General features: G+C 39.5%; 1 protein-coding gene across 1 annotated transcript in view; it reads left to right on the top strand.

Moving 5' to 3' along the window:
• LOC124594160 (G-protein coupled receptor GRL101-like) overlaps positions 1-12,051 on the top strand; it is a 356,496-nt gene that overhangs the window by 246,263 nt on the left and 98,182 nt on the right. The window contains exon 23 of the mRNA XM_047132516.1: positions 8,832-8,979. Within this exon, the coding sequence (XP_046988472.1) occupies positions 8,832-8,979 (148 nt within the window). The remainder of the gene's footprint in view (positions 1-8,831; positions 8,980-12,051) is intronic.

Below are 12,051 nucleotides of genomic sequence, written 5' to 3'. Positions count from 1 at the left end.
TGTTAATCCGCCAGGAAGTTTCAAGCTGACTTAATCTGCCCCTCTGAACATCATGTGGCCACTGGTATAGAACTTTTAAGTTTTAGAGGATTTAGGTTAGAACCTGACTTTTATAAGGCAGAAATGGAGAAAGTACGAGTTGCCACATTCATCAGGAACTGTTATAAATTTAAGAAAATGGACATTCATAGATGTTGCCTAGAACAGCATATGGAAGCATGTGCAACAGAACTAGAATTTCACAAAGAATCCTTCATAATATTAAATGTATATCGAGCACTTGCAGGTAACTTTAATCTGTTCATAAACCATCTTGAAGTTGTACTGGTTCTTCTAACAACCAAAAATAAAGAAATAATGGTTGCTGGTGACTTCAATGTAGATTTCCTTAAAGAATCTCCCAATAATAACTTATTTGAGTTAGTAACACTATCATTCAACTTAATTCCCACTGTAAAGTTCCTCACTAGGGTAGCCAATTGCTGACAAACGGCCATTATAATAATTTTATAGAAGAGTCCAATGGACAAAATTATGTTACAAAACCAATAGTCATTGGCCTCTCAGACCATGACATGCAGTTCCTTCTTTTAAATGTTAATTCTGAACAGAATATAAACTCTGTTAAATATGAGCTTGAGAGGGTAACCAATAAGTCAAAAATTGATTATTTTACCCTCAGAGACATCCACTGGAGTGATGTTTACAGTTTTCATGGCATGAATGAAAAATATAACACTTCTGCTAGTAAGGTGCTTACCTTATTTGAACACTGTTTTCCCTCCAAAGTAACCAAGGTTTGAACAAAATGTACAAAGAAGCCATGGATTACTAAAGGAATAGAGCTATCCTCTAAAACAAAAAGAAAACTGTATCTGTCAATCTGAAACAGTTCTGATGTTGATGCTATGGCACATTACAAGAAATACTGCAAAGTATTAAAGACTCTAATATGGACATCAAAGCAAATATATTATAAGGAAAAGATAGTCATATTAGATAACAAAGTTAAGACAAAGTAGGAAATATAGTGAAGCAGAAAACCTGTAGAACCAGACATGAAGAGGGATAAATAGCATTAAGAGTAAATGATACATTGGTGACAGATGTGTATAGTGTTGCAGACCTTTTCAACAAACATTTTATAGCTGTTGTCAGGTTCGGTATATACTGCTATGGAACACCTTAAACCAGACATTTCAAGTAACTTCCATAATATGAACTTGACCCTCACTACCCTAGCAAAACTAATTTCCATCATAAAATCTTTAAAATCAAAAACATACCAACAAAATTAATTAAAGAATGAGATTCTGAGTTAATTAACATATTAAGCAATCTTTGTAACCAGTCCTTTATCACTGGAATATTTCCTGAATGGTTGAAATATGCTGAATTTCAGCCACTGATTAAGAAGAGACATAAATAAATACCATCAAATTTCTGTCAAATTTCACTATTGCCAGCATTCTCAAAAATTTTAGAAAAGGCAATATACAATCGACTTTATTACTATCTTATCACAAATAATATACTGTCAAAGTTGCAGTTCGGATTTCTAAAGGGTTCTGATATTGAGAAGGCTTCTACACTTACAGTGAAAAGTACTTAATTATGTAGACAAAATACTGCAGGCAACTGGTGTATTTTGTGATCTGTCAAAAGCATTTGACTGTGTAAATCACAATATCTTTTTAAGTAAGTTAGAATATTATGGTATAACAAGAAATGCTGCAAAATGGTTCAAATCTTATATCTCTGGCGGGAAGCAAAGGGCATTATTAGGAAAGAGACATGTATGAAGCTATTAGACATCATCCAACTGGGAACTAATTATATGTGGGGTCCCACATGGTCCATCTTAGGGCCCTTACTTTTTCTCGTGTATATCAATGACTTTTCATCAGTAAAATTGCCAGGTGCTAGGTATGTTTTGTTTGCTGATGATAGAAACATTGCATTAAATAGCAATTCAAGTGCAGCCCCAGAAAGATGGGCTTGATAATAAATTCAACTGGGAGGAGCACACCACAGAACTGGTGAAGCGTCTTAACAAATCTCTATTTGCAAAGCGAATTGTGTCAGACATTGGGGATATAAAAATGAAAAAGCTGGCACACTACGCTTACTTTTATTCCATAATGACATATGGGAGTATTTTAGGGGGTAATTCATCAAGCCAAGCTAAAGTTTTCTGGGCACAAAAACGTGCAATAAGAGTTATATGTGGTGTGAACTCAAGAACATCCTGCAGAAGCCTATTTAGGGAACTATGGATAAACTAGGGATTCTAACTATTGCTTCCCAATATATTTGTTCCTTAATGAAATTTGTCATCACAAACACATCACTTTTTCAAACCAACAGCTCAGTTCATGGAATCAATAGTAAAAATAAGAATAATTTTCACAAGGATTTAAAGTCACTTACTGTGGTACAAAAAGGAGTGCATTATTCAGGAACACACGTTTTCAGTAACTTCACAACAGGCATAAGAAGCTTAACACCAGTGAAATTCGGTTTAAGAGAAGCATAAAGGATTTATTGATGTCCAACTCCTACTACTCCATTGATGAATTTCTCAGTAGAGCTAACTGATTTGTATATATATATAATCCCACTTCTGCACCATTTCAGTGCAGTAATGTGTGCATTGTAATAATTATTGTAATAGTTACATTATTTGTTTATTAAGGTATAAATAAAAACATTTTTTTACTTTAAATTCAGTGCATTAATGTGTTCTTAGTAAATGAGTGTTTCTGGGATCATTCTTTCATATAGTGTTCATTAAAAAAATGACGATCATTCCACTTGGGACCTATGGAAGGTACATTAGCTTGTTTCAATTGTAAATATTTGTCATGTATTATTATTTTTCTGAAATGTTCTGCATCCTAGAGGACCTCCTCACTACGGATCAATTGGAATGAAAGTAAATGTAATCTGGTGAAACAGAGATTTTAGCAGCCGTACCGACAGACAGGCAGACGGTCAACGAAGTGATTCTGTATTCGATCCGTTTTTGCCTATTGCGCAACGAAACCCTAAAAATAATGTTCGAATGCTTCACGGTAATTTTCTAAATTTTCATTGCACTGCTTACCTTTACATGACTTGATAGTTTACATTCTTCATCATGTTGCATTACCTCAGTACTTTACTACGAGGGTTAGTCAATAAAGACCGATCATAAGTTTTTTAACCGTCTTAGTTTCTCGTGTTAGAATTTAATTTTATGATCTGTTGACTTAATGTGTGAGAAGCACGCCATATTAATTTCATTGTTCCACTCCTGATTGGTTCGCGCCTGTGAGAGATGGCCAAGATGAGACACGTCCGGTATCGCCGACCGCAACAATGGAGGTGATACACAGTGAACAATGTGAGGCTTTGAAAGACTGATTCAGTCACTACTAATCTTCATCTAAGGGTTCTACGTTAGTACAGGTGGCCTATGGAGAGTCTTTTTTTCCCTACAACACAACTCGAAGATGATTTGAATAGTTTAATCAGGGGAGAAAATTTATTTCAAAGAAAGGTGTACCTGGGCTACAACTACTGTACTTCAAGAACAAGACCTACTGCTGCAGTCATTGTGAGAGAGAACTGACGAATAACCTTACGATCACTTTCTGCAATACCGAAAATATCACCTTGTGCCACTCGCACATTGGTAACAGAAAGTTTACACATGAGACGTGTTTGTGTGCGGTGAGTGCCAAGATTCCCAAAGCAAAGGACATTCAATTCTTCATTTGTGTGGCCATAGTGTCCATAGTTGCTTTATAATTCATGAGGGTATTTTTCGTCCGTCGTTGCAAATACAAAAAAGCGTGATTTTGTCACCAGACGCGTTTCGCTTTATTCAGGTAAAGCATCATCAGTGGTCTGTAATTAAATTTATTTACATTTTGATTTGCTTTTTAGACCGATAAACAGTTCGTTAGGAACAAGTTGGTTTGTACTTACGGTGATTTTTCGGCTTCTTTCTCGCTTACATCGGGAAATGCCGTCTGCTAGCACATCGTTGTTTTCTGTGTTAGACACTAATAATTTTCGTCTACTTTTTACATGTTCTGCAGCACTATGCATTTCTCACAACACACTTTTATGCACGCCACTGAGTTCTATTTGTTTCCGTACTTCAAGTATGTGTTTGTGTTTGCGTTTTGTACTGTTGCCAACATACCCTCTCCACTACTTTGTCCTTGACCTACAAAGGTTCTGTTTGTTTCCGTACTTCAAGTATGTGTTTGTGTTTGTGTTTTGTACTGTTGCCAATATACCCTTTCCACTACTTTGTCCTTGACCTACAAATAATCTTTTCTAAATTTGATTATTGTATGTGTGTAATTCTATTTAAGTATGTTTCTACGTAGTTATATACTGTGTAAGAGTAGAGAAGGAATAGCGATGGAGATTTATTTATTCATTTATCTGGGGAGGAGCAACCATGATGAGTGGACATAAGTACATAGCAGTGTGATGGATTGTAGGCTAGATGAGAAGGTGAGGGGCAGGAGCGAGAGCTGAAATGGAATGTGAGTGAGGGGGTGGGGGGAGGGGATTGTGTGAGGGGGAGATGAAGGATGGTAAAGGCTCTTTTCATTTTCATGTGATTTCATCAATTATTCTATATAGAGTCTACTTTCCAATATTTATCTGGTCATTGAGCAACTGTTTATTTTGTGTTAATGCCTTTCGTATGTGAAAATTTTCTTGGGAAGGAAGGAGGTGTGTGTCTTTACTGATTTTTATGGAATGCATGTGTATGGACATGATGGAACGAAATGTTCTTTCGGACTTCACTACCACCTAACTTGCTTAAAGAATTCCAACAGTTGAAAGTAGCATGAAACTCTGAGCTGAAATCCTATAGTTCTATTATTACCTGAGCACAACTCAGCACGACAGCACATGGAATCTATGAAAATACAGAATACTCATGTATCAGAGGTTATCAAAACTGATGTCATTATTTTCTTAACGACTATCTGGCAGGAAGCTTCCGCAAGATAGACAAATTCATGAGCAGAGTCTTCTGCGGTATACAGCCAAAATAATTTCGGAACACAGTACTCTATTTTTTATCTTGGAAGATCTTTACGTTTCCACGATAAATATGGACTGAAAACGTTCCATGAAAACTGTTGAGGTCTTTTACCTTTCTACACAGAATGAAATAAGAAAAAATTTTCTTTTGTAAATTACTTGCAACATTACTTTTTTTAAGTTTTCTTGTAGCAAGTAGCTAAGAATCAGAAAGAGATCCATCACACTATAGGCAAAAACCATTGATTTCAGATTTTTTGGAATTTGTGTTGATACTAGAGGTTGACACATGTTTAATACATCTCATCTGTGATGAGGATTATAGAAAATGTTAGATTACTATGAAATCATCTATCCATCGGTTTGCTGGCTACACATTGATCAGCCAGAATATAATGGTCATCGCCCTGCTATTGATATAAAGCCGTTCAGGTGATAGCAGTGTCACCTGTCGAGGAATGACTGCTAGTCAGACACACGCATGTACTATCAGCGAGCGTGCTGTGCGTGTGTAGAATGGTGAAGGCGTGCGCTCTGAGTTTGACCGAGGGCAGACTGTGATTGCGGGGAGGCTCGGGAAGAGCATTTCGGAAACCGCACGACTTGTCGTGTGTTGGAGGTGCTGTGGAGAGCGTCTTCAACACCTGGCGAAACCGAGGTGAAACCACGTCCAATCGTCGTGGGGTTGGGCGGCCACACCTCATTACAGATGTCGGACGTCATAGTCTGGGTAGACTGTTAAAACAGGGCAGGCAGCGAACTGACTTTAGTGCTGGACAGAGTACAAATGTGTCTGAAGACACAGTGCACCGGGCACCCCTAACAATGGGCCGCCGCAACCAACGACCGATGTATGTGCTTAAGCTAACACCACGACATGAGCAACTACGACCGAAATGGGCACTTGACTATCGGCACTGAACGTTGGTGTAGTGGCAGAGCGACACCTCCTTCACCATGCCGATGGGAGGGCGGGAATCCGTCGTCTACCAGAGAAACAGCTCCTTGACACCGTTACTCCCACTGACATGGGCATCCACGGGTCCAGTGGAGCTCGTGCAAGGCATCGTGACGGCCAAGCAGTACCGTACACTGGCTCCAGACCGCGTACACCATTCTATGGCGATCATGTTTCCCGACGGTAGTCGCATTTTTCAACAAGATAATGCACCATGTCACAGGGCCAGGAGTGTCATGGAGTCGTTCGAGGACACAGGGGAGAGTTCAAATTAATGTGCTGGTCCTCTGCTCGCCATATCTGAACCCGATCGAACACATCTGGGGCGTTACTGAACGTGGCGTCAGAGCTCGTCGCCCCCCTTCCCAGAATTTGCGGGAATTAAATGACTTGTTTGTTAAGATGTGGTGCCAACTCCCTCCAGTGACCTACCAAGGCCTGATTGCTTCCATACCATGACGCGTTGCCGCTGTTATCGGTGCCAGTGTTGGACATACACACTATTAAGTGGTTGGTCATAATGTTCTGGTTGATCAGTGTACAACGCGTGGATAAAACTTTCTTTGGAACCTTTGCTTCAAGTTTTGAATTATTTATTATTCGAAAAGTATTTTCACAAAGATGTCCCTTAATTGTTACTAAAACAGACGTAAATAAATTTTTTCCCTTACTAAATGTTCCTGTTACTGACCTAGTAGCTAAAATGTTTGGTTGGAAACGGTGTATAAACACAGCTATTTAGGTAAGAAGTAAATATTTATGTGCAACATTATTCAGGAAATGCGTATCCAATTTAATTAATTCTTATCTCATGAAATGTACAGTAATATAGTTACTAATAATCAAAACACAACTGGAAGCAAGAGGATCTGAAGTTTCGATTGAGGTCGGCAAAAACACTGTGAAATGATGTAACATGAGAGAGAGTTCTTCCTCTTCTTATTTTGCTTGGGCCTTTGTTCCGTAAAGCCACAAGGTCGGCGTAGTTATGAACGGTGTTGATGTGATGTGGTTAGTTTAAGGAGTCATCAGATGCCCCTCCTGTCGCCCCCATTATCCTCCGGAATGGAATACGTAATCCAACGGTCTGTGTGTGGTGTTATTGATGTGAACGTGAGCGGAAGTTTTCTAAATGTTCGCGAATCGTGTAACACTGCCCGGCATTCACTTAGTGGGGTGTAGGAAACCGTCTAAAGGCCACACCCAGGGCGTCGGGCACATTGGCCCTCGTCGCTAATCCGCCGGGTGGACCCACGTTGGGCCGGCGTGCCTCCACGTCCTGTTAGTCGTGCTTTAACATGCACGGCTATTTAGGCGGGTGTAACGTGAGAGGGACTGAGAGAAGTTAAACGTGTTTTGGGCCTGATCACCAAACAATATTTTGTGCGGAGGGAACAGTTCGTGGAGTAATGTACCTGTTCATGCATGAGCAATGACTTTTTCCTTAACTTAGTGGAGACTCACAGAACTTAATTTTTAGGGTTCCATTTCTCAGTCTGTAGAAACAGAACCATTACAGGATCACTTTGTTGTCTGTCTGTCTGTCTGTCCGACTATTAAGCACCCTTTTCCTCAGTAACGAGTAAACATATCAACTAGTAAACGTATCAAGTTCAAATTTATGTCACATATTAAGTCTATGGAAAAACTTTAAACTTCTAAGTCAATGCAATGGCAAGACACTGTCATTTCTGATATTCGCAAACTGACTGATCAAAATCTATAATATGCTTCCCGTTGGAATTTGGCAAGAAGCAAGGCTTCACACTACAAGAAAAGGAAAAAATCCGATAATTTATAATTTGTGATTATATAACAAGAAAAAATAAGTTTTTGTCATTTTTCTCCGTCTGTCTATTTGTCCGTCTGTTAAAACCCTTTTACCACGAAACAGTTTGGCACATCAGTTGCAATTTGTGGCACATACTAAGGGAAATGGTCCTTGCCGGTGTAACATTTTTAAGCTTATTGGTCTATTCAGTCAAAAGACACGGTCATTTGGGTACTTCCCGTTAACCTACAACCGTGAAAGTTGTAATAAGCAAGGTTTCACAGTACAACTGAAGGAAAAACTCCGAAATTGCTACTTTGGAATTATATCACACGAAAAAAATATTTTTGTCGTTTGTTATCCGACTTCGAACTTAAAATTAAAATATTCTAGAAACTCCTGGACTCCCTGAGACCGATATCTTGCCAGTATTACGGTCGAAAAAAAGGCAAAAATCATAAACATCCCTGTTTCCTGGAATGGATAAACTGCCTTTATACATAATTAAGTTTGTACAGAAACTTCAGTGCACGAATCCTACGCGCACCTGGCGAATTTTTCTATTTTGATGCCAAATCATTTTTGAATGAACTGTTTCCTCAACGATGGGTAGACTTTACACCAGAGGACCTCACTGAAGTCTTGGTTTACGAGATTTCCTTTTTTCCAGCCATGTGACATTTTTCTGTGGGTCTTTTTAAAGAGAGAGTTGAGTTTCCACCTCTACCAACAGCTCTGACCGATTGCGGAAACATATCACAGTTGTGACAACGTCCGTAACAAAAAAGCGGTCTCTTCATGAGTGGGGCGTATTCGGCTATCGGTTATGCCTTAAATATTACACTTGCAGAATAAGGAGGCCACAGTGCTAATATATAATCTATATTCATATTATAAAACTTCCTGCTTCCGTCTCTATATAGATTACTCATTTCCAAATAACAATTCACTTAATAAAAGTTCTTCAGTAACCTTGTACATTCTCTCCTGTACTTGAAGTTATGTGGAATGACAATCGGTAACAAAATGTAAATTTGTATGGAACAGTGATTACGCTGGACCGTTTTCTGGTGATAATATTTCCGTTCCGGATCCGGAGGCTGGAAATGTCCAAGACCCGCATGCTGATGGCGGCGGGCTGGGCGGTTGCTGCCTTCCTGTCCGGCTTGCCGCTCTTCAGGATAGACTACTTCAGGTGAGTCCACGGCGCTGGCTGTGCATTGCGTTGGGGTAAGCGTAGTGTAGCTGGGATGTGAAAAGTTCTTGGGCGTCATTACTGCTTCATTCGTGTAGTTTCGGTTTTCTTCTCAGTACTGGCCATACAATAAAGTGCGCTTTTCTTGAAAAAAAAAAAATTATTCCTCTTTCACTCGAAGTGGTGGGCTGGTGGCAGATAAAGCCGACCTTCAGCCAAAAGCCACACTAATATATCACGCGTTAAAATAGAATACATTAATTTCTTAAAAGCACCTCTTATGGCCTTAAAACGTTCTGAACGATTTTATATAACGGTTACACTATAGTCATTCATTACAATGAGAAGGATGCTGTGGTTTAATAATAATTATGATAATAATTTCATAATGGACGTAAAAAGATAAGTATGACTATGGGGCCTCGTAGAGCCGCGGGTAGTGACTAAACGTCAGTTAAATTGTGAGAGGAAGAGAAAGGAAATTGGTATAATGGTATGAGATGGAACATCATGACTAGAGTTGGAAAAAATGGTGTATGTTATGACGGATTTCATCTTTGGTGCGTGGAAGTTGGTTGAAATTAAGACAGGAGAGGAAGGACAAGGAGTGAAGGTGAGCATGATAGGTGGGATATTGATACAGTGGCGCAGCTGGATACCTGAATTGGTTTTCAGAGGGCTAAATATTTGGTGCCTGGACTGGGCTTTGCCATTAATGCAGCGCTCGGGCTGTGTGTTGGATTGTAAGGAGGTCAAGTGTTAGTCCTAAATACTTCACCGCCTCAGTCATACATATGGGTTGATTGTAGATGGAGAGGTGGAAATCTGGACAGCGGAAACGCCGAGTGGTGCAACCGAATATTATGACTGGGATTTTCTGTGGATTTGCTAGAACTTCTCATACGTACCACCACTCGACTGGGAGATTCATGTGACGTTGGAGGGAAGCGTGGAAGAGTTGGAGGATGTGGTGAGTAGGTAAGTAGGTAGAGTCGTCAGCGTATTGCCGGAAGTTAGTGGGAAGAGGGGAGGGGATTGAAGGACAGTATTTCCCACGCCTATTGCCATATATATTGACCAGTGGGTGTTGTAGAGGTTCTCGTGATTGGTGGAAGCGTGTTCTGGTATAGTAATGGCTAGAGGCGTGAAACAGGTGGCACTCTGCTTGCGTTTATGTTTGCACACTACGGCAGTATCGTCGTAGCACCAAGGGCAGGCCCGTCGAGGCACCGGAAGCCTAATGGTGTAGTTACGATTAACATATTTTGGGTCTTTAGCAGTGCCGATGCATTTCTGACTTTTCATTTACTCTGATACGGTGGTTTTGTTAAAACTCGATCATCATCGAAACGATATTACAAAGAAATACATCGTAACTGTTTATTGGGAATGGGCATCTTGCTAGACCTAGTGTCGGGTTCGAATTCTGGTACACTCGTGTTTAATGATTCGTCCTTTCGAACTGTTTCATATTTGAAGTGATATCTGAGATCACTTTTACTCAATGACGGGATGGCGTTATCAACACTCCAGTACCAAAGTTCTTCTGATTCGAGACGGGAAGTATAGATACCTCGCTTTTAAGGACCAGAACGGTTTCTAGTTCTCGGAATACCTAGGAATTTCCCCCTTCCGCGACGTTTTGTGGCTCTAATCCTTATCAGTTTTTCTCAGCTGCCCAAGAATTAAAAAGGAAACGCACGTCCTTCTCACACGATTATTGTATTTAGGTAACAGCACATGGGATACCACACTGCGGATGTAATAGTGGGTATGGGTAGTACGCTATAGAGTTGAAGGTTTGTAATTAATCCCCTCGGGGTTGTTTATGTTGTAACGGTATCATAAACATGTTTATTGTAGTTAATTTATATAATTCCCAACTTTTACCAAAGTAGAGTGATAAATACATAAATTTAAATAGATAAAGCCGACTTAATATATTAAGCAATGTTCAAATGTTGATTAGAATACATGACATCGAAAATTAAATATTTGGGACGGAGAGCAGTTAACCCTTTGGCAAATCGGCTAATTTCTATGAAAGGTTATTATGCGAAGGGAAAACATAGTCAAGATTGCCGTAACGATACTCGACAGCAAAAGGCAAAATTTTACCGTAGGATGAATCGAATAGTTGAATGGAATATTCTTACAGTTTCATGAGTTACATACCAAACAACATCAAATTAAAAAGTGAGACATACTCGTATCCCTCATGATACAGTATGTTGAAATACAAGTTCCTGCTAATTCCGAAAGATCACGTTGCCGGCTCACAAAAAGGAAACGTTAATGGCAAAGGAAATATTCAACCAACATGTTTAAATGAAACCACTGTTAATAGTTGTCATATCGGCGTATGCCCATCACAGTCCACGAATAAAGTAATAACATGCAGGTTTACAGTACTTGTTTGTGTGCAGAATTTAAGAAACTGAAGTGATTTATAACATCAGATGAAGTTAAATTCATACTGAGAGGACTCTATTAAAAAGTTATTGATCTTAGGCAAGAGACCATCACAACGAAGAAAAGTTGAAAGAAGATTCACTCGTGAAAGATAAAATTAAGGAGAGAGACAAGCTACCTGTATGCACAGGTTAGCGTGTAAGGCCTTAATTCACGAGATAGGGAGGTGACCATAAAGTGAGTAGAATATTCTCACTACGATAATGCCCCCGATACCGAAAGATGCTAGTGTGAGTACATGCTTCAAGTAGTTTGCCACACTGTCTATGCATACATAGGGCTGATTCTTTGTTTATGTCTCAAAAACAATACGCACTAACCGGTAAAACAGAAATAGACAAACTGTTTACGTAACTACCGGGAGAGCAGTGTGCCCCTCCTATCCGCATCCTCATCTGAGGATGACACGGAGGTCGGATGGTCCCGATAGACCACTTGTGGCCTGAAGACGGAGTGCTTTACGTACTGACAGGTGGAATGTATACTCTACCTCCATAAAGGTAAATGACGATTACAGCAACATGAAGTGTACCCAACCGCAGAATTAAAATACGTACTTTTCACCATAATTAATAAATTCTATGACAGTTAGAAAACAAT

The sequence above is a fragment of the Schistocerca americana genome, chromosome 2 (assembly GCF_021461395.2).
Source record: "Schistocerca americana isolate TAMUIC-IGC-003095 chromosome 2, iqSchAmer2.1, whole genome shotgun sequence".
NCBI lineage: Eukaryota > Metazoa > Arthropoda > Insecta > Orthoptera > Acrididae > Schistocerca > Schistocerca americana.
Note: the sequence above shows the minus strand (reverse complement) of the source record. Positions and strands in the feature narration are given on the sequence as shown.